Here is a 27,823-nt window from a genome sequence, read left to right as displayed (position 1 = left end):
TCCCCCTCCTCCCTCCGCCTGGTCCCCATCCCCCTCCTCCCCCTGCCGGCCGCAGTAATTGACTAGTTGTGAGTTTCCCGATACAGTAACCGGGGCCCGACTCTCCCTCTCAGCCGGTTCCGGGGGGTGGGGGGCTCCAGGGGACCCCGCCCGGCCTGGAGGCGGGGCCAGGAGGCTCCGCCCCGCGGGTCACGGGATCCCCGCCGCGCTCATTGGGCCGCGCTAAGAGGGGAGCCCCGTGGCGTCACGGGCGGCCCCGCCCCAGGCTGGGCCCGGGAGGGCGGCGGAGGCGCAGCTGGGGACGGCGCTCGGGGCGGCGGCGGGGGCCCGGCGGCGAGCACACGCGTGGCGGCTGCCCCATGGAGGAGAGCGAGCCCCTGCTGTCCGGCGCTCGCCGCCCCCGCGGCTCGGGCTCGGGGCCCCCGGATGGGGCGCTGGGCGGCCGCGGCCCCGGCCCTGCGCGCTCCTATGGCGCCGGGGCTGAGCCAGGTAAGCGGGGGCGGGGCGCAGTGGGGAAGGGGCTGGGGGAGGGGACGCGGGGAGGGGATCTGGGGGACGGGGTCGGGGGAGCGGCGGTCTGGAGCGCGAAGTGACTGGGGACCGAGCGGAAGGGCTGCAGCCCCTGGAGGAGGGGGAGGGGCCCGGCGGGGTTGGGGCCGGAGGATGAATGGGAGGCGCCGGCTCCTCGGCGGTGCCGGCTCCTCCGGGGGTCCCGCCCCCCCCCCCCCCCCCCCCCCCCCCCCCCCCCCCCCCGCTCCTGGAGACCCCCCCCCTCTCCCCCAGCCCCCACCCGGACGGACCGAGGCTGCCCCTGCTCTGCCCCAGCCCGGCCCAGGCCCGGCCCAGAGTGTGTGGGGGGCGCTTCCTCATCGCCCCTTTGGGGAGCTCCGACCGGGGCTGGGCTCCCTGCAACCAGCTGCGAAGTCCGAGCAGCCCCCGCTTTCCCTCTTCTCTGTCCGAGGCACCCCCGACCCTGGGCGCCCCCCCCAGCCCGAGGTCCCCCCGATGGGAAGCCGGGCTCGGGTGCTCCGGTCACCGGCTGGGCCGGCAAGGCTCCCGCCCCCCGGCGCGGACGGGCCGCGGCCTCTGCGCCCAAGCCGGGGAGATGCTGGGCCCTGGGGGGGGAGGGGGGCAGGGCTGGCCCGCGGTCACCTCCGGGCTTTGCCCTCAGCATCCGGGCTCCCTCGAGTTCCCAGAGGCCTCCGGCGTCCCTCGCTCCCCGGCCCGCGGCCACCCGGAGGGGCTTGTGTCTGCCGGCAAAGGCAAGGTCTCGGCTCTGCGCCTGTGGCCAGGAAGGCCCCGGCTGCCCCTTCTCCCCTTGCCTGCTGACCTTCCCGCCCCTGCGGTCGCCGGCCCCCCGGAGCCCCAAAGCCCCTTTGCTCCGGTGTGCAGGGGCTCCAGGGAGCTTGTCCGCCCGGGTTTGGCTTCAGAGGGTGGGGCCAGAGCCTGCCTCTGACCGGTGCGGGGGGAGCCCTTTGCCCTCCTGGGGCTCAAATGAGGCAGGAGGATCTGATGAGCTGGGACGGGCCTTTCTCTTCCCGATTTAGATCCATCAATGCAGTGTGCATTTATTTCTTGCTTACTGTATTCTCCCGCTTTGCCAAGTGCTTGGGAGAGGACCGGCCCGTCCAGAGGGTCTTTAGAAACCTCTCTGGCAGCTCTGGAGGATGGGAGGCAGGAAGACCAAGCAGAAGCCTCTTGCCCTGGCCTGGGCTTCGTGTGAAGGGGGGGAGGGCCCAGCCTGGGTTGGGGAGCCCTCCCTCGTAGTCTTGATCTGCCCTGCCCTGATCCCGGCGGCTCCCAGACCTGGAAAGGAATCGGTCCATACCGGAGCAAGGCTCTCTCCCTTTACTGCATCCTCAAGGCAGGTTAGCCAGTCTCCATACCGCCAATGAGCAGGACACTCACTACCTTTCAAGGCAACCCCATTCCACTGTGAGCTAGTTCTAGCCTGGACCTGCCTCTGCAGCTCCTGGCCAGTGTTCTGAGGCCCCCTCTGGGGCCGGTGCTCCCCGCCCCCGCTGGCCAGTCAGGAAGGGGCTGAAGGGGCGGAGAGAGGGTGACCTCTGTCAGGGTGGGGGGGGGAAGGGGGATGGCCCTCTGGGCATCCCAGAGGTCAGGTCTTTGACAGCCAAGGTTCCTTCCTGCTGGACGTCTGGGGTCCTGAGTCCCAAATCCTTGCCACCTCCTGCAGCTGGAGTGCCGGCTCCCAGGATTCTGTGCCCGGACCCCCGGGCTGGCCCATGGTGACCCTCAGAATCAGCAGCCCCGGGTCTGTCCCCTGGCTTCAGCTGGACTTCAGGGCCCTTAGGCCAGGCCCCGGGGAGTTCTCTTTTGTGCCCCGAGGCCTGCCCGAGTGCAGCCTCCCCATAAGCAGGAGATGCATCCTCCCAATCCTAGTGTCCAGTGCCTCCCTTTTGGCTCAGGCTAAGCGGGAGGGGGCCGTGTTCTGTCCTCAGCCGTGGGCCCCAGGTGGGGCCTGTTGCCGACTTTCTGGCCATGGTGGATGTCGGGCCGTGGCCAGGCCCCTCCTGGGGGCCCGCAAAGACCATCTGGCTTTGGCAGCAGGTGCCTGTGCTCCCTGCCAGCCGCAGAGGCCTCATCCTCACGCACAGGGACTCTGGCTCAGCCTGGCACGCTCGGGGCCCCCCCCTGCCCCGACAAGGTCACCTTCTTTCTGTACCTTCAGCCCCTTCCTGACTGGTCAGTGGGCACTTCCTGGCTGGGGGGGGGGCCCTGGGCAAGCACGTTCCTCAGTTTCCTCCCCTGTGAGATCAGAATCAGTCCCCTTGGCCAGCTTGCCTCGAGGGAAGGGCAAGGAACTGGTGCTTTGCTAAACTGAGGCCCCCACCCTGGGTGGGTGTCAGTACCTTGCTGTGGGTGGGAGGCCCTTCGGCTCTGGGTGCTTAGGGGTGGGCGGGGGTCAGTCTGGGCCCTGCCTCGGGGCTCCCATGCAGTCCAGCAGAGGGGCACTTCCCTGTGTGCAAACCGATGAAAGTGCCTTTAGGGAGCACTGAAGATGCATGAGAATCAGGTCAGCCTAAGAAGGAGCAGAAGTTATCTCTGCTCTCTTACATCAGCTCTGGAGTCAGGAAGCCCCGAGTTGGAATGTGGCCTGAGGGCCCATGCAGCTGTGGGACCAGGGACCGGCCAACACCCCCCCCCGTGAGTTGCAGTCATCGCCGTGGAGTCAGGCCATCAGGCTTGCCCCTTGCCTCTTGCCCTGCCAAATCTGCCCTTTGGGTCCTCCCGGGCAGGGCACGCACTCCGGGCACCTCTGATGTGCTCCGGGCCAGAACGGCTGCCGAGCCAGTGTGTGCCCGCAGCTCCCTCGCGGCTGGGACGCCTGACCCAGAGCCCGTCTGGGTGTCTGGGCTCTCTCTGCCCTCCCTGGGTCCCGGGCACACATGGCGCAGGCTCTGCTCCCACCAGTGACTGGGAGAGTCTTGGACCCTCACTAATGTTCTCCCCTCCTCTCCTCCCCTGGGGGATTGTGGGCCTCCCCTTCTCATCCCCCCCATCTCCCGGCCTTTACAGGGCAGCCAGGTTCTAGGGGCTCGAGGGGACGGGGCCGCTCCTTGTGGCCTCCAAGTATTTCTCCTCCGAGGGGCATGAGAGGGTGAGACTAGGTCCAGACAGTGCACCCTGGGGGTTGGGGCAGGGAGCGGGCTAAGGGGAGTGTGGGGGGGTTTCTGTGTGTGTGTCTGTGTGTGTGTGTGTGTGTGTGTGTGTGTGTCGGGGGCTGCAGCCCCTATGGGACTTGCTAAAGCCCCGGGGCCCCTCAGGCTTGGGCACTTTGGACAAGACGGCCCCTGCCCATATCTATGGGCCATCGCTTCTGTCGGGCCGTTCACTGAAGGGCTACAGTCGGGCTGTCCCCAGGACCTCTGCCCTGACCGGGTGCTTGTTCCTCCCCCAGGACCGGGAGCCAGAGGCGGGAGGGGGGCTGAGAACCCCCACCCCCAGTCATCCCCAGCTCCCCTCTCCCTCTAATGTATAATAATTTATAATTATATTAATTATGTTATATATGTAATATTATAATGAATAATTATAATCCTCCCCCCAAAAACAAACTAGAAAAAGCAAAACGAGGGGTGGAGCAGTTCAAATGTCCAGCCAGCCCCAGCCCCGGACGCGCAGGGCCCCGAGCTGCCCCTGCCTGTGCCCTCTGGCAGGAGGCGGTGACCGCTGGGTCCCGGGGCAGCGTTGGGCGCCTTCTCTCGGGCCCGCCGGGCCTTCTTCCTCGGGCACAGAGCTCCCCCACATTCCGCTGGAGTGGCGGCTCCTGGTGGTGCGCACGGCTCACGGCTCCGGTTTGCCATTCCCGGGGGGGCACCCCCTCGCTCCGGGTGGGGCTTGCAGTGCTTTGGGGGTGACGGCGCTGCTTCTTTCCTTGGGCCGCCGTGGGGCCCTGGGCCTCGGATGGGGGGCTGGCCGGGTCAGGGAGCACGGGCATGGTTCCGGAGCTTTCTGGGCAGTTCCAAGCTGCTTCCCCGAGGCCCCCGGCCTCCACGTCTGCCATTCTCCTTTGCTTTCCTGGCCGAGCTTGTGTGTTTGAGGCAGGAGCCCCAAGTTGTTCTAATGTCCTGATGTTCTGGAAGGTTCTTTTTAAACTGTGGCCTCAGATCTGATCCTCGATCCCTTGAAAAGTGCCCTGGAGGCGGCCGGGGCCGGGGCTGGGGCACCCCTGGGCTGGGGAGCTCTGAGGGACAGCGGGGCCCACGGGGGCTGGGTGGTCACACGCCGGTCATCAGCGGCAGGGGGAGGAGGAGCAGCCAGCCCTGGTCAGAGCTTCTGGGTCAGTCAGCGGGGCTTGGGGCGGGAGTGGCCACTGAGCACCTGGCCTGGGGGGAGAGGGAGCCGGACTCTGAAAAACGGAGGGAAGGAGACAGAGAAAAAGGGAAAAAAAGCAGAGAGAGGAGGAAAGAAAGGAAGAAAAAAAGTAAAGAGAGCAACGGAAGGAGGAAATGAGGAGAGAAGGAAGAGAGGAGGGAAGACAGAAAGGAAGGAAAGTAAAGAACATTGGAAGGAGGGAAAGAGGAGGGAAGGAAGGGAGGCAGGAAGAAGAGAAGGAAAGAGAAAGCAATGGAAGGAGGGAGAGAGGGAAGGAAGAAGGGAAAGAGAGCAATGGAAGGAGGGAGGGAAGGAAGGCAGGAAGAAAAGGAAAAAAAGGAAAGAAAGAAAGAGCAACGGAAGGAAGGGAGGGAGGCTAGAAAAGGGCAGCAGGCAGCTGTGTGCTCCTTCATCCCTTGGGGATGGCTCCTTGGTACCTCCCCTCCCCTTTATCATCGGGTCCTGCTTTGTTTTTTCACCTTCATCAGTGGCTAAAACACCGTGTGCAGTCTGGGGGGGGACCCTTTGAAAGGCAGGGCAGAGTCCCTCCGGGGCCAGGGGAAGAGGGCCGGCTGGGCCCTTTTCTGCTCTGTGGCTGAGCTTCCCCCCTTGTGCCTCCTGTGCTGTGAGGGGCTGGACCACTGGCTCCCTCTCGCCCCCCCGGGCCCTGGCCCGGGCAGGGCCGTTCCCCAGCGGGCTCTGCCAGGTTTTCCGGTAGAGCCGACGCTGCCTGGGAATGAATCACGGCTTTGGGCAGCGCCACGGCCGAGCTCCTCCTGGGCAGGGGCGCCCGCCCACCCACCCGCCTAGGCCTCTGAGAACCCCTCCTCCGCCTCCCTGTGATCAAGTGCCCGCTCCCAGCGGGATCTGAGAAGAGCCCCCCGAAGAGCAAAAGACTCTGGGCCTGTCTTGCTTTTGTTTCCTACAAAGGCGGGACAGTTGCTGAGAGAACGGCAGTAAGCCAGCCGAGGCGATGTGGGGCGCTCTGGAAAGAGCCCCGAGTTCAAGTCTCACCTCTCCCTCTTAGCAGAGTCAGTCCCAGCCACAGCGGCCTATACTGCTAAGGACGCGGGGCTGGGCAGCCAGAGGCCCTAGATGCGAATCCAGTCACGGATACCTGCTGGTCCCTGAGGTCCCCCCCAGCTCCAGATCTGTGATTCTTGGGAATACCCCTACCCACCACGCCCTTGGAGGCGAGTAGCACAAGGACTATTCACCCCATTTCACAGAAAGGAAAACTGAGCCCCAGAGAGGGGGAGGGGATGGTCCAAGGTCACCCAGCTAATCATATTGCAGCCAGGATGCAGACCCGGCCCTCCTGCCTCCATTCACTCCTCCCGGCCTCAGTTTCCCTGTCTGTAAAAGCGGCTGGGTGACCCACCCTCGGTGACTGATTTCTCTCCTCTGTGTCCAGGTGCCGACGCCCACCGGGAGCTCTGCATCAGCCAGGCGGCCGTGTTCATTGAGGACGCCATCCAGGTAGGGCGGCCCGGCCTCTGTCCCTGCGGGGAGGGGGATGACCCAGGCCTGTGCCATCCCCCTGGCCCCATGGGGGCGTCTGTCTGCACGGGGCACAGAGGCCGCTGCTTGGGCCTGGGCGTGTGAAGGACCCTGTGAGTCAGGGATGTGGGGAGGGAAAGGCCTGGAGGGGAAGGAGGTGGGGCGTTCTTGGGCCGCATCAAGGCAGCTGCCCCCCCTTGTGGCAGGAAAAGGAAGGACAGACGGCATTCTGGGAGAGCAGCACCATGCTTTCATTTCTCTGACGGTTATGTTTTTATGAAATTATTTTACTTTATTGAACATTTAACATTAATTCTCCTTCTGCCTTTGGTGCTTTGAGACTCCCTTTATTCCAAACCGACCTGGGCCCCTCCCACGGGTAACCCCTCACTGAGAGTAGGGCGCCATGATGAGGGACCTCCTCCCCAGCCCTCCTGGTGTGGAGTGTCCCCTCACCTCGTCCACGTTTGCTTCCAGTACCGCTCCATCTATCACCGCATGGACTCCACGTCGCTGACACTCTACCGATGGCACTACTCGCGCATCTGCCAGGGGTGAGAATTCCCACCCTTTTGCTCGCAGTTTCCCCGGGGGGCTCCGCTGGATTCTCTCCACGGGCACTTCTGCCATTGGCTCAGTGATCCGGGAGGGCGGCCTGTGCTGCCCATTTTAGAGATGAAGAAATTGAACCTCAGAAGTCTTAAATAACTCGGTCCAGAGCCAAGATTCAAAATGGGGTCCCCGCTGACTCTGTACTCGGGGCTCATTCCTCTCTGAATGAAGGACGGCTGGGGCTCCTGGGGCTGAGGCAGACCACGAGACGGATCTGGGGTACTCCCAGGATTTGGGGTTAGATGCCTCCGATGCTCCCCCCTTGTGGGACTACTTTTGGCCACATGATTTATTATGTCCCCAGACCTGTTTCCTTATCGGTGAAACAAACTCAGTGGCCTCTGAGACCTCTTCTAGCTTGACACATGGGACCCCATGTCAGGATCAGCTTGGATGGGGCCGGGGGGGAGGGGGGGGGCACAAGGGCAGCTCAGGGACCACCCCCTGCTGGGCCAGACAGGGATGCTCAGGGACAGGCACTCACTGGGAAGGGGGCGGGTGCAGCCGGGACCTGTCCACACTGGGCTTGGGAGGTCAGACCCCAGGAACTGCTGTGTGACTGGACCCAACGCTCTGGGGCTCCCCAGTCTGTTTTCCCTCTGGGCTTCTTGGGAGCTCAGCTCCAGGCCTAGGGCAGGATGGGGAGGAGATGGGATAAGGTGGGGATGGCGATAAAGGCTGGGAAGGAAACCTTTGACTTCTCCCTGCTCTGGTGGGGCTGGCGCCGGGCAGACCCTGTGCCCTTGTCTGCTATGTGGGGTGTGGGACTCCAGGGCCTTGTCCATGCTCCCAGAGCAGGGCTCTGGGTCAGCTGTGTGGGCATCGGGTGTTGAGCCAGTTTATCAAGGATTTCAGAGTCTGGCTCAGCTCCATGACAGGCTTGGCCATTGGTGGGCAGCCAGCTGTCCTCATGGCAGGGTCAGACTCGTTTTTTTTTTTTTTTTTTTTTTTTTTTTAATAGCATTTTATTTTCCTCCAGTTTCATGTCAAGAAAAAATTGAGCATTTTTTAAAAAATAAGTTTTTTATTTTCAAAATTCATGCAAAACTAGTTCCCAGCACTCACGCCTGCAAAATCTCATGTCCCACTTTTTTCTCCATCCCTCCCCTGGACGGCAAGTCATCCCTCGTGTGCTCGACACGTGCCCTCCTCCGATACGTATTTCTACATTATCAGAGCATTCGTTTTTTACCAGATTTTGTGTTCCAAATCTGTCTTCTTCACTCCCCTGGCTTCTTTCAAAGATGGTGAGCGTGTCCTATCATGTAAGACATTTCCATATTAGTCCCAGTTGTGAAAGGGGGACAAAAAACAAGTGGGAAAACCGCATCAGTCCGATTCTGAGTCCATCGGGCCTTCATCCAAACGTGGGCAGCATTTTCCTTCCAGAGTCTGTTGTGTTGTCTCGGCCCATCTTGTCACTGAGAAGAGCTGAGACATTCAGGGTTAATGATCCCATGGCATGGCCGATATTAGGCGTCACGTTTCCTAGTTCTGCTTATTTCTCTGCATCAGTCAAGTCTTTTGGGGTGTTTCTGAAACCCGCCTGGGCATCGTTCCTTATCACACAACAGTGTTCCTTCACGTTCATATACCACGGCTTGTTCAGTCGTTCCCCTTCAGCTCCCAACGAACAGCCTGCTCTGATGTTTTTGTACATCCGGCCCTTCCCCGTTTTCGTGATCCCAGATACAGACCCAGCAGTGGTGGTCTGGTTCCCAGGGTGTGTATGTTCGGTTGCTTTTTAAGCAGAGTTTGCTCTCAGGAATGGCTGTATCAGTTCACGACTCCAGCAGTGGTGTCGCGCCCCAGTTTTTCTACATCCCCTCCAACATATATCACTTTCCTTTTTTGTCACATTGGCCAATCTGCTAGATGTAGGGGGGCACCTCAGAGTTGTTTTAATTTGGATTTCTCTGATCAAAAGAGGTTTAAAGCTCTTCTTCATATGCTTATAGATTTTTTTCATCTGAAAACCACCTTTTCATATCCTTTAGCCATTTGACCAAATGAGAAATGCTTGTATTCTTATAAAATTAAGTGTTCTCTATAGAATTGAGGCCTTTATCAAAGATCTTTGCTATAAAGATTGTTTCCCAGTTTTCTGCTTTCCTTCCAATCTTGGTTATATTGCTTTTGTTTATGCAAAAGCTTTTAAATATAGTATATCAAAATTATCAGTTTTGCCTTTTATAATGCTCTATCTTGTTTGATCAATTTTTCCCCTTCCCATAGATCTGCCAGAGATACTATTCTATGCTCTTCTAATTTGCTTATGGTGTCCCTCTTCTGTGTCTAAATCATTTTGATTTTTTGAATTTATCTTGGTATATGATGTGAGAGAGATTAGTCTATACCTAGTTTATGTCCTGTTATTTTTTAGTTTTCCCAGCAGCTTTTGTGAGATAGTGAGTTTCTACCCCCAAAGCTGGGATCCGAACGTTAGTTTTCTTTGGTCATTGACTAGTGTGTTTTGTGTACCAAGTCTAATCCATTGATCCACCAGCCTCTTTCCTTTCCAGATAATTTTGATTACTCCTTTTATATAATTTGAAATCTCGTATTGCTAGTCCATCTTTTATATTTTTTTCATTAATTTTCTTGATATTTTTGACCTTTTTTCCTTCCATATGAGTTTTGTTACTTTTTTCTAGCTCTGTCAGATTTTTTTGGTAATTTGATTGATGTGGCACTTAAGTATATAAGGTTAGACAGAATTGTGACTTTTTTTATTATGTTGGCTCAGCATACCTATGAGCAAACTGATATTTTCCAGTTGTTTAGTTCTGACTTTATTTGCGTGAAGAGTGTTTTGTAATTGTGTCCTTATAGTTCCTAGGTTTGTCTTGGCAGGTAGGATCCCGAGTATTTTATATTGTTTACAGTTATTTTAAATGAAACTTCTTTGTTTCTGGGCTTTGTTGATCACATGAAGAAATGATTTTTGTAAGTTTCTCTTATATCCTGCAACTTTTCCTAAAGTTATTAATTTTAAGTAATTTTTAGTTGATTCCTTAAGATTCTTAAAGTATACCGTCACATCAAATACAAATAGTGATAGTTGTTTCTTCATTGCCTATTCTAATTCCTTTGATTTTTTTTCTTCTGTTGTTGCTAAAACTAACATTTCTAGAATTATATTCAATAATATATTGAATATATATTCATCATATATATCAGGGATATGTTGAATATCCCTGATATTATTGGGAAGACTTCTAACATATCCTTATAATATAATAATGCTTACTAATGGTTTTATGTAGATATTGCTTATTGTTTTAAGGAATATTCACTCTATTCCTATGTTCTCTAATGTTTTTAATAGGAATGGATCCTATAATTTTGTTAAGCTTTTTCGACATCTGTTGAGATAATCATATGTTGTCTGTTGGTTTTCTTATTGATATGGTCAATGATGTTGATGGTTTTCCTAATATTGAACCAACTTTGCATTCCTGGTATAAATCTCATTTAATCATAGTGTACAGTTCTTGTGGTATGACCTTACTAGTATTTTGTTCAGAACTTTTGCATTAATCTTCGTTATGGAAATTGATCTATAATTTTTGTTCTGTTTTAGCTCTTCCTGATTTAGACATCATTACCATATTTGTGTCATAATTTGGTAGAGCTTCTTCTTTGCTTATTTTTCCAAATAATTTGTATAGTACTAGAATTGTTTTTTGAATGTTTGGTAGAATTCACTTGTGAACTCATTTGACCCTGGGGATTTTTTCATAAAGAGTTTGTTAATAGCTTATTCAATTTATTTTTCTAAGATGGGGTATTTAGACATTCTATTTCCTGATCTGCTTACCTACTTCTTATATTCATCAGTTTTACTCAGACTATCAAGATTTAATGGACTATAACTGGGCAAAATATTTCCTACCTAATGATTTTAGTTTTTTCTTCATGAGTGGTGATTTTACCATTTTAATTTTTGATACTAAAAAAATTTGGTTTTCTTTCTTTTTAAAATCAAATTAGCTAGTGGCTTATCTAGTTTTATTTTTATTATTTTTCCATAAAACTAACTCCTAGGCTTATTTATTGATTTAGTAGTTTTTGTTGTTTTACTTTCGGTCTTATTTTGACTTTCAGGACTTCCAATTTGCAGTTCAATTGAGGATTTTGAATTTTTTCCAAGTTTTTTTTAGTTGCATCCCTAATTCATAGACTTTTTTCCCATTTTGTTGATATAAGAATTTGGAGAAATAAAATTCCCCTTAAGTATTGCTTTGGCAGCATTCCATAAGTTTTGGTATGTTGTTTTTTTGTTGGCATTCTTTTTAATGAAATTATTTTATGGTTTGTTCTTTGATCCACTGATTCTTTAGGATTACATTACTTCCAGTTAACTTTTTTAACATATTCCACTGTCCTTTGTGGAATGTAATTTTTATTGCATTGTGATCTGAAATTTTGCCTTTTTACATTTGATTTTGAGGATTTTATGCCCTTTTACATGGTCTTTTGTGTAGGTGCTATGTACTGCTGAGAAAAAGGTCTTTCTTTCTGTTCCCATTCAGTTTTTTCCAAAGGTCTGTCATATTTAATTTTTCTAATATTATACTTACCTCCTTGGCTTCTTTTTTTGTTTACTTTTTGGTTGAATCTATTGGATTCTGAGAAGGGGCAGTTAAGGTCCTCTACTAATATAGTTTTGCTGTTTATTTCTTCCTATAATTCACTTAACTTCTTTAAAAATTTGGATGCTGAACCAATTGGTGTATATTTTACTTTGTTGTCTATGGTACCTTTTAGCAAGGTTCCTTATCTGTTTTAATTGGGTCTATTTTTGCTTTTGCTTGTCTAAGTTCAGGATTGCTGCCCCTGCTTTTTTTTTTTTTTTTTTTTTTTTAAATTTCAGCTAAAGCATAACAGATTCTGTTCCAGCCCCTTATACCTTTATTCTATGTGTGTCTTTCTGGTTCAGATGTGTTTTTTGTAAACAAAATATTACAGGATTCTAGTTTATAATCCATTCTTTCTATTCCTGTTTTATGCAAGAGTTCACTCTATTCACATTCATGATTATGATTACTACCTATGTATTTCCCTCCATTCTATTTTTCCTCCTGGTTGTCCTCCTTCTGCTTCCACCTTTTCCTTCCTTCCCAGTGTTTTGCTTCTGGTACCGTCTCCCCTAATCTGCCCTTCCTTCTATTAGCGACCACCCCTTCTTTTACTTACTGTCCCCCCTCTTACTTCCCTGTCCGATAGATTTCTATACTCAATTGATTGTGTATAGTATTCCTTCCCTCTTCAAGCCAATACAGAGGAGAGGAAGGGTCAAGTGATGTTCATTATACATGGGAAAATTATGTAGAGATGTAGCAGTTTAGTTATATTGAATCCCTTATGTTTTTTTTTTTTTTTTCCCCTTTACCTGTTTATGCTTCTCTTGGGTCTTGATATTGGAGAACATATTTTTCTTCTAGTTCTGTTTTTCTCCTCAGGAGAGCTTGAAATCCTTCTCTTTCATTGAACGACTGTTTTTTCTTTTGAAATATGCTGAATTTCACAATCTTTGGTTGTAGTGCTAGTTCATTTACCTTCCAGATATGTTCCATGACTTCTGATCCTTTCATGTTGCTGCTTCCAGGTCCTGTATAATCCTGATTGTGGCTCCCTGATATTTGAATTGTTTCTTTTTGGCTACTTGTGGTATTTTTTTCTTGATATGATAGTTCTGAAATTTGGTTCTTGTATCTTTTGGAGTTTTTACTTGGGGATGTCTTTCCTGAGGTGATCAGTGGAGTCTTTTAATACCTGGTTTGTCCTCAGGTTCAAAGACATCAGGACAGTTTTCCTTGATGATTTCTTAGATGACTCTGTTCATGTCCTTCTTTTGATTATGGTTTTCAGATACTCCTGTGATTCTTATTTTATCTCTCCTGGATCTATTTTCAAGGTCGATTGTTTTTTCCTATGAGGTATTACATTTTCTTCCATTTTACTCATTCTTTTAAATTTTTTTGATTGATTCCAGATGTCTCATGGAGGCATTAATTTTAGCTTTTAAGGTGATATTTTCCTCAGCTTTCATATTTTCTTTTTCATTTGGCCATCTATACTCTTTAAGGAGTTGTTTTCCTCAGTGGATTTTTGTATCTCCTTTTCTGTTTGGTCAATTCTACTTTTAAAGTAGTTTTCTAAGTTCTTGACTCTTTTTTTCACAATTCTCTTACCTTACTCTCATTTCTTTCCCCAGTCTTTCTTCTGTGTCTTTTATATCATCTTTAAGTGTCTTTTTGGACTCTTCCATGATTTCTTTCTGGCCTTGAGAGCCTTCTTGTTTTTCTTTGGGGTTTTGCCCATAGATGTTTTGACATTGTTGTCCTGAGTTTGTGTCTTGGTCTTCCCTGTCACCATAATTACTTTCTATGGTCAGATCCCTTTTATTTTTCTTCTTTAACTCTTTTTTTCTTCTCTCTGTCTCTCTCTGTCTCTCTTTCTCTGGCTCTCTCCTTCCCTTCCTCCCTCCTCCCACCCTTTTTTCCTTTCTTTTAAATGTCTTTGTTTCCCTGGGCCTGCACTGAGGCACGTGCCAGTCTAGCCGATGGTGGATGCCTGTTTGGCCGAGGCTGGAACACATGGAGGCTCGTCTGGTTTTGCCAAAGAAATGGGGAGGGGCTGCTGCACCTTCTAGGGCCTGGATGAGGGGACCGTCCTGCAGATCCTCCAGGCTTCCTGGGCTAAAAAGTTGCCTCCTCTCCTCCCGGCTGCCACCCCAGGGCCCTTGGGGCCTAGTCTGTGGCTGCTCAGAGGTGGGCACGGGAGGATCACGGCTTTGCTGCTTGCTTGGCCATCTGGGCTCCCTGCCGGACGTTTAACAGAGCTTTGGCTCCTCCCCAAGGATTTTGAGTTTCACCATTTTCCTGATCCTGTCTCTGGCCTTCATCGAGATCCCTTCTTCCCTCACGGTCACCTCAGATGTCCGCTACCGCCAGGCCCCCTGGGAGCCTCCGTGCGGCCTGACCGAGAGCATCGAGGCCCTCTGCTTCCTGGTCTTCATAGCGGATGTGTCCATGAAGGTGAGCCTGGGGGAGGGAGGCTGCCCCAGAGCTGGCCCCCCTGCTGCCCTGGCCCGGGGGCTTGAAATCATCGGGGTGACCCTTGCGTTTGTGCTTTTAAAATGGGCTTCTTGAGATCTTTTGTTATGAAGGCACTTTGCCTCCATCTTATCCCCTCCCTCCTGGTTTTTGTAACAAAGAAGGAAAAGAACAAAGAGTAGGAGAACTGCCATGCTAGCCTTGTCTTGACAGTGTATACACTGCTCTGTACTTGCAGTCCCCCGCCTCTGCAAAGAAGAGATGCAATCTCTCTCCCTTTCTATTTTGTCCATCTCCTCTCTTCCTCTCCCTCACTTTTCTTTTTTCTTTCCCTCTCTTCCTCTTTTCCTCTCTCTCTTCCTCTTTCCCTATTCCTTTTTCTCCCTCTCTTTTCTGTGTCCCTCTGTTCCTCTCTTTCATTCCCTTTTTTCCCTCCTTCTCTGTTCCTTTTTCTTTCCCTCCCTTCCTCTCTCTCTCCTTCTTTCTCTGTTGTCTTTCCCTCTCTTCTTCTTTTCCTCTCCCTTCTTCCCGCTCTCAGCCCCTTCCCCCTCCTCCCCTGTCTGTCTCCTCCCTTCCTTTCCCTTCCCTTTCCAGCCCTCCCCTCCTGCTTTTCCTGGGGCTGGGTCCCGCTACTCTCATCTGTAGTGTATAATGTGAGCCCTGTCCCCCGGGCCTCCCCTGCTGCCTCCTGGGATGGAGAAAAGCCCAGCCTTCCCCTGAGGCGTGGAGGCCGGCTCAGGGCATGCCTTGGTCTTCTAGAGCTACCTGATTGGATGGAAAGAATTTCCGAAAAACCCGTGGCTGCTGGCTTACATCGTAGTCCTGGTGGTGTCCGTGGCCGACTGGACTGTGTCTTTGAGCTTTGCCTGTCGGGAGGTGAGGAGGCTGGGGACGGCAGAGGAGGCTGGGGATGGGAGAGGAGGCCGGCCCTTTAGGATGGAGCTTCCTTCTGTGACTTCTGTCACTGTTGGCCCTGGCGGGTCCCTGGATGCCTGTCCCTGAGGGGCTTTGGGACCCACGCCCTTCTGTCTTTCAGACGCTGCGAATCCGCCGGGCCCTGCGGCCCTTCTTCCTCCTCCAGAACTCTTCCATGATGAAGAAGACCCTGAAATGCATCAAACGGACGCTGCCCGAGATGGCCAGGTCTGTGGGTGGGGGTCGGGGTGTGGACACCCCTCTGATTGCCTCAGTTTGCCCACCTGTAAAATGGGGGCCAGAGTAACCCCTACCTCCCAGGCTGGCGAGGAGATCCAAATGAGGTCACCCTGATAGAGCACATTGCAACCCTGGGAGCGTCATAAAACCGATGACTCCTAGTTTGTATCTGGGTTCGAGGATGGGGATGGGAGCATCTTCTGTGCTTGGAAATCATGGGGACCCAGAGCCCCCCTGGAGGCGGGGTGTCCCGGTAATGTCCCCCCTGAGGGAGCGGGCGCCCAGCCGTGCAGAGCTCCGGGGACCTCGGCCTCTCCCTGGGCTTGTCTGGGAGGCCTCCTCGGAGGCTGCTGGCACCGGGATGCTGTCTGAGTGTCCGGCTTCAGGCTGCTCGGGACGAAGGTCCCCTGGGTGGGCCATTGCTCCCTCAGGCCCGGCTGTTGGAACCCTGGACCGGGCCAGGCCTTTGGTCCCCCGGGCTGCTCCCCACCTCATAGCTGACGCGTGTCCCCCGGGGCTCTCCCTGACAGCGTGGCGCTGCTGCTGGTCGTGCACCTGTGCCTCTTCACCATGCTGGGGATGCTGCTGTTTATGCGGGAAAAGGTAAGAGGGAAGGGCCCCCGCTGGGCCCCAAGGGGGAGACCCAGAATGGGCGGGAACCCACCCGTCCAGGGCGCGGCACGTCGGCCGGCATTTACGAAGCGCCTACTGTGTGCCAGGTGCTGGCGATTCAGAGCAAGGCAAACGCCAGGCCCTCGAGAAGCTCCCGGTCTGCCAGAGGGGCCCCCCCAGAGACGGGATCCGGCGGGGGGGTCACTGGGGGGAGGTCCGAGATTCCGGGGAGTGGGAGGAGGCACAGTCAGGACTTGATGGAGCAGCCGGTGGTCAGAGCAGGCGGGGGGCCCTCTGAGGTGGGGAAGGGGGGGAGCTCAGAGGCGGGGCCCTGGATGGAATGCTGGAAGAACTCAGGGCAGCAGTGGGGGCTGGGATGGCCGAGCAGCAGATATTCAGCTGGAATAAAAACTCTGGTCCGGGTCTAAGAGCACGGAGCCCCCGCCCGGCTCAGGGCGGGGGAGGGGGGGGAAGGGGGGTGCTGGAAGGGATGGCTGGGCAGAGGGTCGGGGGCAGGGTGGGATTTGGGGGTGCACTCCCCCCCCACCCCAATGTGCTTGTTCTCAGCCTCCGACTTTCTCCCTAAAAATCTGGAACCAGGTCTCTCTCTAGAGAGTGGGGGTTGGGGCCCCCGAGGGAGGGGGGCCCCTCGGGTCTGGGGTTCTGTCTCCTTCTGACCGGGGAGGCCTGGCTGCTCTTCCAGGCTCTTGGAGCGAGGGAGTGAGTGTTTGTGCTTCAGAGGGATGATGTTTTTGGCCAGAGCAGTTGGCAGCTGGGGACTGTGGGACCTAGGACTGGGCCTGGAGGGAGCTCGGAGGCTGGTTGGCCTCCCCCGCTCTTTTTACAGAGGGAAACTGAGGCACGGCAGGTCCCGTGTCCCAGGGAGCAGGGCCTCTCCCCGGCGGGGACAGCTTGGCTCCTCTCTCGGGCCTTCGCCCCCACCAGTGTTTCCTCAGCCCTGGTGCCGAGGGTGGGCCTGGGTCTTTGCACAGTCTCAGGGACCCTCAAATTCACCTCGTCCTGGTGCCGGGATCTCCCCCAGTTATGGGGGGCCGCCCCCCTCTCACCTGTCCGGCCGCCTAACGCCCCCTTCGGCCCCTCCAGGACGACCAGAAGGACCAGGAGCGGCGGCTCTATTTCCGGAACCTTCCCGAGTCCCTGACTTCCCTCCTGGTGCTCCTGACCACGGCCAACAACCCTGATGGTGAGTGAGGGGCCGGCGGCAGGGGGCCCTCGGCGGGGGGACATGGGGCTCAGGCCCATCTGCAAGGGGCTCGCTGGGGGGCGCTTGGGCCCTTCCCGGGGTTTCTTCCCTGGGGATTCTGAGAATCTCAGAGCTCCAGGACTGGAAGGACCCTCAGCAAGGCCTCCCCCTCCATCCCCTCCAGGGCCGGCCCCGGGCCATAATTCCCAGTCTGGCTCCCCACCTGAGAGGAGCAGCCCCTCCCTGCCCCCCATGGGCCCCGGACACGCCCTCCCTCCTCCCTTGGCAGTTTGATGGTCCGTCCCCAGTGCCCCGCCCCCACCCCCCAGATCCACCTTGGGCCGGCTCCGGGCCTTCCCCTGCACCTTCCCCCTCTTCTCCCTGGTCCAGAATTGTCTCAAGGAGGGAGGGGGACAGGCGGGGGGGGGGGGGGGGGCTCCTTGGCTTATTTTATCCAAAGCGGGCCTCTAGCCTCTCTCCTCCCCGCCCCCTCCCCCGCCCCATATAAATCTGGAACCTCTGGGAGCTTTGGGGAACTTTCTGGGGCGGCTCTAACTGGCCCCCCGCCCCCGCCCCCCCAGTGATGATTCCGGCCTACTCCAAGCACCGAGCCTACTCCATCTTCTTCATCGTCTTCACCGTGATAGGTGAGTCGGGTCGGGCGCTGGGGCGGTTCTGCCCGGCCTGGGGGGGCAGCTCCTGGGGCACCGCCCGGGACACTGGCCCCGCCCCCGCCTCCCCTCCCCTTCCCGTGAGCGGTGCCAGGACCCGGACTGTGCCCCCCCAGCCCCTTCCTCACCCTCGGCCCCGCCTCCTCCCCGGCAGGAAGCTTGTTTCTGATGAACTTGCTGACCGCCATCATCTACAACCAGTTCCGGGGCTACCTCATGGTGAGGGGGGGGGGGGGGGGGGGGGGGTTCGGGATCCCGGGATGGGCCTGGATGACTTGGGGGGGGGTGGAGGCCGGGGGTCCTCTCTGGGGGGGAGGGGCCCCAGAGCGGGGCTGGACGCGGCCGCTTCTCCTCGGCAGGAAGCCATCCAGTCCTCGCTCTTCCGGCGGCGGCTGGGGATCAGAGCCGCCTTCCAAGTCCTGTGCTCCCTGGAAGGGGCAGAAATCCACCCCCTGGTGTGAGTGTGGGCGGCGCGGGCGCTTGGGGGGGGCGGGGACCCATTGAGACCCTTCCCCCCTTCCCCCCACCGGGCCCTGGGCCTTTCTGTGTCCTGTCCCCCGCCCCCCACCTTTGGCGCCCCGGGCGCTTCTGGGAACAATGTGCTCAGACCCTGAGGAGGCGCTTTTCAAAAGGTTTAAAAAAGCGTCCGGGGCCCAGGGTGGGGGCCCTTGCTGTGGGTCCCGGAGCCTCGGGTCTGGCCGCAGGAGCCAGCGGGGAGCCCCCACCCCCACCCCAGCCCGGGCTCTGGAGGGCGGGGCCCTGGGGACAAGGGGGCGGGGCACCCCGCCCCGGGGGACTCTGTCGGACTCGGGGCTCCCCGGGCCCCCTCGGCGGGCGGGCGCTGGGCTCCGGCCGCCTCGGGCACAGGCCCCGCCCTGCTCTCTCACAGAGTCGGTGTCAAGCCAGAGACCTTCCTGCAGATGATGCAGAAGGTGAACATGAAGCTTTACCGCAAGGAGGCCATCGTCCAGGTGAGCGGCCTCTGTCCCGGGGAGCGGCAGGGAGCGGCGCGGACCCGGGAGGCGGGGGGACCCCCGCCCTGAGCAGCCGCGATACCTCCCCCCCCCCCAGGGAAGCAGTCGGCCCCTCCCTGCCCGCGGCTGGCGCTCCGGGCTCCTCCCCCTCCTCCCCTCCCCCCCTCCCCCCCCCACCCTCGGGGGCTTCCCCAAGACTCGCTCCCTCCGCAGGCTGTCGGGGCGCACGCCGGGGGGCTGCTGTCGGCCGACCAGTTCCAGGGCGTCTTCAACGAGCTGGACAGAGACGCGGTCAAGGAGGTCCGTGCCCGGGCGCCCGGGGGGGGGGGGGGGGCTCTGACGTCAGGGGATGAGTCCGCTCTGGCCCGGGCAGGGGCTTCCCGGCCGCCGCAGGTGCAGGTCTCAGTGGGGGGGGGGGAGGGGGGGAGGGGAGGGCTCCTTCCATGTACGAGAACCGGCCCGGGGCTTTCTTTGAACACGTGTCTGAGGATGGGGGGGCGTGGCCCCGGGGGAACCCCAGCAGTGCCTGCGCCTGCTCCGCCCGCTCATCTGTCCCTGCTTTTTCCCAGCGTCCCCCTCGACCCGAGTACCGCTCCGCCCTCCTGCGGCGGGCGCAGTCCCTCTTCGGCCACCGCTACTTCGACTACCTGGGGAACTTGGTGGCCTTCGGAAACATCGTGTCCATCTGTGTGAGCATTGCCCCGGGAGGGGGCGCCATCTCACCCCCCCCCCTTTCCATCTGTGTGAGCATTGCCCCGGGAGGGGGCGCCTCTCACCCCCCTTTCCATCTGTGTGAGCATTGCCCCGGGAGGGGGCGCCATATCACCCCCTTCCATCTGTGTGAGCATTGCCGGAGGCGCCTCTCACCCCTTCCATCTGTGAGAGCATTGCCCGGGAGGCGCCATCTCACCCCCTTCCATCTGTGTGAGCATTGTCCCGGGAGGGGGCGCCTCTCACCCCCCTTTCCATCTGTGTGGGCATTGCCCGGGAGGCGCCTCTATCCCCTTCCATCTGTGTGAGCATTGCCCCGGGAGGGGGCGCCATCTCACCCTCCCCCCTTCCATCTGTGTGAGCATTGCCCCGGGAGGGGGCGCCATCTCACCCCCCCCCCTTTCCATCTGTGTGAGCATTGCCCCGGGAGGGGGCGCCTCTCACCCCCCTTTCCATCTGTGTGAGCATTGCCCCGGGAGGGGGCGCCATATCACCCCTATTCCCTCTGGCCTCTGGCACGGCTCTTGCCACTCCCGAGATAGTTTGGGGGTGGGGGTTTGCGGCCTTTCTGTGCCCGGGACTGACGTCGCCTGTGACGCGCTCTCCGCCCTCCCTCCAGATGTTCCTGGTGATGGACGCGGACAGGCTGCCCGGCGAGCGCGATGACTTCGTTCTGGGGGTGAGCCTGAGGGCGCCTGCTGTCTGCGTCTTCTGGCGGCAGGGGGCGCCGTGTTCTGGCGGCGGGGGGCGCCGTGTTCTGGCGGCGGGGGGCGCCGTGTTCTGGCGGCGGGGGGCGCCGTGTTCTGCGGCGGGGGGCGCCGTGTTCTGGCGGCGGGGGGCGCCGTGTTCTGGCGGCGGGGGGCGCCGTGTTCTGGCGGCGGGGGCGCCGTGTTCTGGCTGGGCGGCGGCCGATTGTCCCCCTCCATTCCCGGCCTCATGAGGGGCTCGGCTCGTGCGTGAGGCTCCCGCCCCTTTTGAGTTCCGGGGCCCGGAGCCCTTCTCTGGCTCTCACCTGCGGGCTCGGTCCCCTCGGCCTCTCGGGGCGGCGAGACCGGCTCTAGTGGTGACCATGTGACCCCGGATCTGCCAGTGAGGGCGACCCGCCGGCGGCTCCTCCCCCCCAGGCTGTGCCACTTCTGCCCGCGGCCCCCCATCTGGGCCCCCCTGACTGGGGTCTCCCCGTTTTGTGTCCAAGGTCCTGAATTACTTCTTCATTCTCTACTACGTGCTGGAGATGCTGCTCAAGGTGTTTGCCCTGGGCCCGAGGGGCTACTGCTCCTTCTTCAGCAACGTCTTTGACGGGTCTCTCACCGTGGTCCTGCTGGTAACGGTCCCTGGTGGTGGGGGGAGGGGGGACGGGCGCCTCTGACTGTGTCCCCGGGTCCCTGGGGGGGATGGGCGCCTCTGACTGTGTCCCTGGGGGGGCAGGCGCCTCTGACTGTGTCCCTGGGGGGGGTGGGCGCCTCTGACTGTGTCCCGGGGTCGCTGGGGGGCACTGACTGCCTGGGGCTCCGCCCCCACCCCCTCCTTACCGCCCCCTCCCCGGCCCCCCCTGGGCCCTGATTCGAGCCCCCTCCACAAGGGGGAGCCTTCCGGAGGCCGGAGCCTTCCCCGGCGGCCCCCTGTGGGGCGACTGATGGGACGCGGCGAGGTCTCCTCCCCACAGACCCGGCGTCCCTGGAACAAGGTCTTTCTTCTCTCTCTTGTGATTAAAGGTCCTGGAGATCTCCACTCTGGCCGTGTACGGCTTTCCCCATCCGGGCTGGTAGGTGACCGCGGCAGGGTGGCACTGGGGGGCGGGGGGGGCAGGCTGGCGCCTCGCTGAGATGGGGGTCCTGGGCCTGGGAGCCGGCCCCTCCCTGCTGCCCGCCCTGGGGCCCTGCAGGCCAGCAGGCGTCCGGGCCCTGGCTCTGCGTCGTGGGATGGCGGCTCCCTGTGGCTGCCGGGCCGCTCGTGTCCTGCCCCTGAAGCCCTGCGGCCGGAGAGCGTGGCTGGCCCACGCTGGGGGCTGGGCTGGGCGGGGACCCCCGGCCCTCCGGAGCTCGGACTCTAAGATCAGGCTTAGGGGGCTGGGTGTGGGGTCAGGGAGCCTGGGAGGGGCTGCCGAGGGCGGGGGGCACGGCTGGCTGTGGGCCCAGCGGGTGTTGGCTTTGTGCCCGAGCCTCCTCATACCTGGCTCTGCCCCCCTTCTCCCTGAGAGGGTCCCGGGCCCCGAGCCCAGCTTCTGTCCTCAGCCCTCCCTCCGTGTCTCCCAGGAAGCCCGAGATGCTGGGCATCCTGTCTCTGTGGGACATGGCCAGGCTGGTCAACATGTTCATCGTGTTCCGGTTCTTAAGGATCATCCCCAACGTGAAGGTCAGCGGCGGGCAGGGGCTGTGCAGTGGGGGGCTGGGGACCCTGGGAGGGGCTCACGAGTCCCCTGGTGGTGGAGGGGGAAGCTGCAGGGCAGACGGGCCAGCACCCAGGGGCAGGAGGAGCTGGGCGTCCCCCCGGCCCAGCGGCCCCGCAGGCCAGAGGAGGCAGCCATGTCTGCAGAAAGGGACTTGCACTCTGTTTTTCAGCTGATGTCCTTGGTGGCCGGGACGCTCCTGGACCTGGTCAAAAACATGAGAGCCTTTGCGGGGATCCTGGTGGTAAGTCAGGTCCATCCTGCGCCTGGGTCTGGCCCCTTGGCCCCAGGGGAGGCTGCCGGAGGCTGGGGGGGCCGGATGGTGGGTGGTCGTTCCAAAGCCCCAGGCAGAGACCGGACTCCAGAAATGGAGCTCCCAGGGTGGCCACAAGGCAGACAGCCCAGGGGCTGTCTGGGGAAGGGTCTGCCCTCCAGTCTGCTCCCCGGGCCTCCTTCCCACTCCTGGGGCCTCCTTCCTTTTAAAAAATCCAGCCGTGGAAACCATTTTTGGCCTGGGCCTGTGGGGGGACGTGGAGACCGTCTTTACCAGACCATCTGCTGGGACCATTGGCTCATCAGTCCAGACTGAGAAGGGACTCGGCCTCCAGGGCAGCTTTTCCTCTTACAAAGGAGGAAACAGACCCAGCCAGGAATCACTCATGGTTTAATTTGAACCCAGATCCTGACAGCCAAGAAAATCCTTTTCCACATTACAGACGCCACCGGCAATAGAGCAATTCCTCCACTGAGGAAACAAGGGCTCCTGGTTGTACTGCAGTGGGGGGCCCTGAAGAGGCAGCTGGGCCCCCTCCCCCCCAAGGCCAGGGGCAGCTGGAGAGGGGGACACTGGTGGCTGCTCCCTGCTTTGTTGCTCATCTGTCGCCACCTAGTGGCTATTGGCTGAAAGGCTTGTGCAGGAAGAACGGGGTTCCCTTTCTGCCCAAGGTTCCAAGCCACAGAGGAACCTTTGCGAGGTTTCCCAGGCTCCTTTTGGTTTCAGAGATCTTGCTCCTCTTCAGAGCCTTGGGTGGGAAATTTCCACAGCCTGGTTCCGTCCGTTCTAGGGCCCAGCAGCCTTCCCCCAATCTGTCGCCCGGTCCCTCCAGGGCTCTCCGACCCGCTGCCCTCTGTAAAATGGGTCAGGCTGGCTGAATGCCCTCCGGCTTTTTCCCTGCCAGGTGGTTTACTACAGCTTTGCCATCATTGGGATCGGCCTGTTCCGAGGCGCTCTTGGGGCGCCCCCCGGAAACCACAGGTGAGCCTGGCTTGGGGTGGTGGGGATGGGATTTGGGGACTGGCTGTTAGGTCAGTGGGCGCGCTCATCGGCTCTGGCCCTGTCCCTGGTGCTGACTCGCGGTGACCTCTCCCTCGCGGCCCCTCCTCTAAGCCTGGCCCCGCCACGGCAGCCACGGGCAGCATTTCTGGAGTCTGAGGCCCTCGGCCTCCTCCTTTGGCCTCCGTCCCTCCTGCCCTGGCCACGCAGGCCCGGAGATGTCCCTGGCAGCGAGAGGCGCGTTGGGACAGTTATTGGGCCGCCCCTGGCCTGGGATGTGGCAACCGTCGGTGTGAGCTAGATCTTGGTGCTGCCTTGAGGGTGGCGATGGGTCCCGGCCTGGGGAGGTGATACTCCTCCCACCTGCTTTTTGCCCCGGTCCAACATGCATTTATTAAGTGCTTCCTGTGTGCTAAGGGTCACTGCCGGGTGCTGGGAACGCAAGGCAAGGCGTGACCCCAGTTCCATGTGCTGTGAAGGAGTGGCCGAGGCCCCTGGGAGGAGGAGACCGGGCCAAGGAGGGGGAGCAGGGTCCGTTCCACTCGACCCCGGGGCAGGCCCAGGACGGGGGAATCGCTCTGTGGGCTGGCCGAGGCTTGGCGTCGGGACGGGGCTCTGGGCTGAGGGGGGATCCTGGGGGTCTGGATCGCGGCCTGCCTTTGTGCCTCCATCCCCCACCACAGCAGCTTCTTAGCCTAGCCCTGAATGGCCACGCGAGTCTCCCAGCAGCCTGTGGCCACTGAGACGCTGCCATTGAGAGCGTTTGTCGGGCCTCTGGGCCTGTGGCAGAATTTGAATCCGGGTCTTCCTGGCCCCTGACGCTGCCCACTGAGCCACAGCACTTCCCGTCAGTCTCTCACTGTGTTTCTGCAGCCTGGTCTACGCCAACAGCACGGCGCCCTGTGGTACCTTCGAGCAGCTGGAGTACTGGTCCAATAACTTCGATGACTTCGCGGTGAGTCCCGCCTTGCCCCGCCCCCACCCTTTTCCCCTCCCCCCACGCACCCCCCCATCTCACCGCTTGCGGCCACCCTCTGTCCCTAGGCTGCCCTGGTGACTCTCTGGAACGTGATGGTCGTCAACAACTGGCAGGTCTTCCTGGACGCGTACACGCGCTACTCCAGCCCGTAAGTGGCCCCCCCGCCCTGGCCATTTCTCTGCCTGTCACCCCAAAGCAGTAAGACCTGAGAGGGGCAGCTTGGGAGTGATGAGGCCGGGAGGGGTCCTGAGGTGGCGAGGGGCCGTCTGTCAATGGGAGGACCTGGGGCTAGCGGGGGCTGCTCAGGCGGTCGAGCACCCACAGGGCCGTCCCTGGGTGGGTTAGCTTAGTTCTGGGCTCCTGAGCAGGGGGCAGACCCCGGAGTCATGACGGGGGAAGGCTCTGGTCCTCGGGGCGGGATGGACCGCCTGGGTGGGTGGTGAGCTCCCCGTCACTGGAGGGCTTCGGGCAGGCCCCCTCTAGCCTTGAGCCCGCATGTCTGGTGACAGAGCGTGCCCAAGGACACGGGCCAGGGGTCTCTGGGGTGGGGGCCGGTGGTGGCAGCTTTGGGGCCGGGGTCCCAGGAAGCTGTGGCCCCTCCCCGCAGGTGGTCGAAGCTCTACTTTGTGGCCTGGTGGCTGGTGTCCTCCGTGATCTGGATGAACCTCTTCGTGGCTGTGATTCTGGAGGTAGGGGCGGCGCAGTCGCCTTGTCCCTGGAGTGGTCCTGGCACGGGCGATTCCCCCCCTTGGACCATTGCCGATGCCCACGTGGGCCCCGTGTCCTCTGTCTGCCCCAGGCTACCTTGAACTGGGGAGCTCTCGGTGTGGGAAACCCCTCTCTTGAGCTTGGAGCCAGCCACAAACGTGGCAGTGACAGCCCGGAGCAGCCTCTGCCCGCCGGGCCCTGCTTCTGCGGCCGGCTCCTTGTCCTGACAGTTCCGGGGCCCTCACACTCAGGACTCTGGTAGCGTTTGTCAGGAGGACCCCCAGGGATGCCCATAGTGACCCATCCAGGCCCCCCCTGCTCAGCGCCAGTGAAGTCCCAGGCCCCTCCCCCCCAACCTGTTTGCTGCATTGGCCCCAAACTGGCCCCATGCCCGCCTTGGAGGCCCCAGTGCCTCTTAATTCTGGAGGCCAGCGGGGGGGGGCGGAGGGGAGTCGGGGCAGTAACGGAGGCCACTGGGTGGGAGTGAAAAGGGTCATGGCCTTTACATGTGTGTCTGTGCGCACGTGTCCCTCCCAGCCTTGGCTGTGAGCGCGCAAAGGGGCGGAAGAGCTCTCCTTGGGGCCCCCCAATCCTGCCTCTGGTGGCATGAGGCTTCCTTGGACGGGAGCGCTGCTGGGGAAAGGCCCCGCTTCCTCCTGGCAGGAAGGGAGATTAGAATGACAGAGGGGAGGGGAGAAGGACCTCAGTTTCCCCATCTGTAATGTGAGGGGGCTGGGCCCCTCCAAATCCCTACTGGTGCTTTTTAGCAGAGAATTAAGTCTGCAGCTGTGAGGAACCAAGGTGGAGGAGGAGCCAGAGGGGAAGGAGGAGCCAGAGGGGGGAGCCAGAGGGGGGAGCCAGAGCGGGGAGCCAGAGCTGGGAGGAGGAACCAGAGTGGGAGGTCTTTGGCTCAGGCACAGACCCCCCCCCCTTCCCCTCCCACCCAGAACTTTATTCACAAGTGGGACCGCCGAGGCCAGCAGCAGCCAGTCCCCGGGGCCTGCCAGGTTCCCTACCAGATGACGGTGGAGCTCATGTTCAGGTGAGCAGTGATGGGGCACCCGGGTTGGCCATGTCATCCCCAAGGCCTGCCTCTGCGTGTGGAGCACATGGGGGTCCCAGGGTCAAAGGATGCCCTTTGGGGGGTTGTGGGTGTGGGGTCTCTACTGCAAGCCCGGAGGGGCTCTAACTCCGATCCCCTTTGGATCCGAGAGTGCGAGGGGAGGGAAAGCGCAGGAAGTGGGGGGAATCCTTCCTTTGGGCCACCCGTAGGATCGATCCACATATAAAGTGCCTACTCTGTGCTGGGTGGCGCTGGGAGGTGGGGGTGGGCCGCCAAGGTTCCTGGGTTGGCAGAAAGCCTGCTTCTGGCCTGTGGGGAGAAAGGGGCGTCGGGGCTTAGCTTCCCCTCGGCCAGAGGCGCTTCTCTGGGGGCCTCCGGGCTAATTCAGCAAACTTTTGCTAAAATGTCTACTGTGTGCCAGGCCGGAGGGCCCAGAGCTTGCCTCCCCCGTAGTCCTCAGCAGCAACCCTGGCACGCAGTAGGTGTTCGCTGGTGAGTGCAGGGAGCGGGGGGTGGGCTTCAGAGGCCGCTGACCCTCACCCATCTTTCCCGCAGGGATGTCCTGGAGGAACCGACAGAAGAAGAGCTGGTGGAGAAGCTGACGCAGCATCCTCACCTCCACCTCTGCAGGTGACAGAGGTGGCCCCTGCCCGCGGCCTCCCCCCGGGAGGGACGGCACGGCCTCAAGTGTTGTCTGCGGGACCCTCGCCGGGAAAAGGGGGGATGGACTCCCCACCCTGGAATTTTTCCATTCTGCAAACCACTGGTTCCCATCTGTGTGTGGAGGGAGCGGCTGCTGTGGAGGGAGGAGCGGCTGCCCCGCAGGGAGGATGCCCTGTGGGGAGGGCGGCTCTGGACACCTGCAGGAGGCCTCTCCCTTCCGCCTTGTCATTTTTCACCTGCAAGTCCTTAGGAGCGTGAGGGGGCGCCCTTGGGAGGGGTGTGAGACCCCAGGTGGGGGCCCTGGGGGCCGGAGCGCGGCTGATCTCCGACTGTGCCTTGGGAGGCTCTGGGGGTCCCGGGCATCTCACATGCAGAAGAACCAGCTTTATTTTTTAGCCTGAATGACGACGCCAGCCGTGCTGTGCCTACTTTAAGTGACTGGGGACTGCAGGAGAGGGGCAGTCAGGGGCCCCCGGGGTGGGTCTCTCCCTCGGGCTCAGCCGGGCACGCCTCGGCCTCTGTGGGTGACTCCTATCTCAGATGGCAGTGGGGTCAGCGGGGTCATGCCCAGGTCTCTGCCCTCATCCCCTCTGCACCGGCTCCCCGTCTCTAATATGCGTTAATCGAAGTCTGGTCTTGGTTATGGTTCTGTGCGTGGCGCTGCAGGCCCCCTCCCTCATCCTCCCTGATCTCTTAGAAATGGCGCCTGGACATGGGGGTAGCCCTTGTGCCCCAGCTCCTGGGCTGGGGGATGGAGCCTAGAGGCATGCTGGGGGGCACGAGGGGCTCAAAGGAGAACCGTCCTGCATTCTCCCAGAACCTGGGCGCCCGGCGTAAGGGAGAGCCAGTGCTTGCCGGGTGACCCTCGGCAGGGCCTTCTTCACCATCTTCCTCCCCCGGCGCATCCCGGGCTCCTTCCTTCGGCAGCGCCATTGCCCTGTGAGCGCTCCGGACGGGCCAGAGCCTTGGTCACAGAGAAGGTGCAACCATTGTGTTCCACTGTATGCACCGTTCTGTATCCACAGTCCATCACCTCTCCAGGTGCAAGAAGCAGATGAATTTAAGTGCTTCTCGTGTCCAAGTGGCTCAGCTTCTCTTCCTCCCCAACCCTAGACCCCGCCTTGTTTGGTGCCCCCGGAGAGGGGGGAAGGGAAGTCATCCCTGTCCCTTCAGATGGGGTCATTTTTCCTGCAACAGGTGTGTGTGGGGGGCTCCCCCTATCCCCCACTGCTCCCTCAGGGACAGACGGGGCAGAGATTTTTAAAAAGATAAAAAGAGTCAGCAATCATTGCAAATAGTAATCAACTGGGCCTGGGCCACGGCTCCAGCCTAGAACCCCCCGAGTTGGGCTGCTTCCGTTTTGATTAAAGGGGAAAAAACAATACAAATGTGTGAACGAATCTGCCGTGAAA

At 58.8% G+C, this 27,823-nt stretch overlaps 1 protein-coding gene across 1 annotated transcript; it reads left to right on the top strand.

Moving 5' to 3' along the window:
• Window positions 1-229: 229 nt before the first annotated feature.
• TPCN2 (two pore segment channel 2) lies at window positions 230-27,823 on the top strand. The gene is made up of 25 exons (XM_031944216.1): window positions 230-489; window positions 6,251-6,315; window positions 6,814-6,890; window positions 13,814-13,991; window positions 14,769-14,885; window positions 15,046-15,152; window positions 15,695-15,767; window positions 16,881-16,980; window positions 17,562-17,627; window positions 17,806-17,870; window positions 18,011-18,108; window positions 18,541-18,622; window positions 18,839-18,925; window positions 19,195-19,314; window positions 19,956-20,015; window positions 20,532-20,660; window positions 21,052-21,101; window positions 21,592-21,691; window positions 21,898-21,969; window positions 22,904-22,980; window positions 23,872-23,953; window positions 24,043-24,125; window positions 24,585-24,666; window positions 25,633-25,727; window positions 26,304-27,823. Exons 1-25 carry the CDS (start codon window positions 360-362, stop codon window positions 26,380-26,382), a joined length of 2,274 nt encoding a protein of 757 aa, XP_031800076.1. The 5' UTR covers window positions 230-359; the 3' UTR covers window positions 26,383-27,823.

The sequence above is a fragment of the Sarcophilus harrisii genome, chromosome 6 (assembly GCF_902635505.1).
Source record: "Sarcophilus harrisii chromosome 6, mSarHar1.11, whole genome shotgun sequence".
Lineage (NCBI taxonomy): Eukaryota > Metazoa > Chordata > Mammalia > Dasyuromorphia > Dasyuridae > Sarcophilus > Sarcophilus harrisii.
Note: the sequence above shows the minus strand (reverse complement) of the source record. Positions and strands in the feature narration are given on the sequence as shown.

Coding starts and splice junctions, on each gene's coding strand:
- TPCN2 (XM_031944216.1), top strand. CDS start 360: ATGGAGGAGAGCGAGCCCCTGCTGTCCGGCGCTCGCCGCCCCCGCGGC. Junction 6,891..13,813: donor TACTCGCGCATCTGCCAGGG/GTGAGAATTCCC, acceptor CTCCTCCCCAAG/GATTTTGAGTTTCACCATTT. Junction 21,692..21,897: donor GGATCATCCCCAACGTGAAG/GTCAGCGGCGGG, acceptor TCTGTTTTTCAG/CTGATGTCCTTGGTGGCCGG.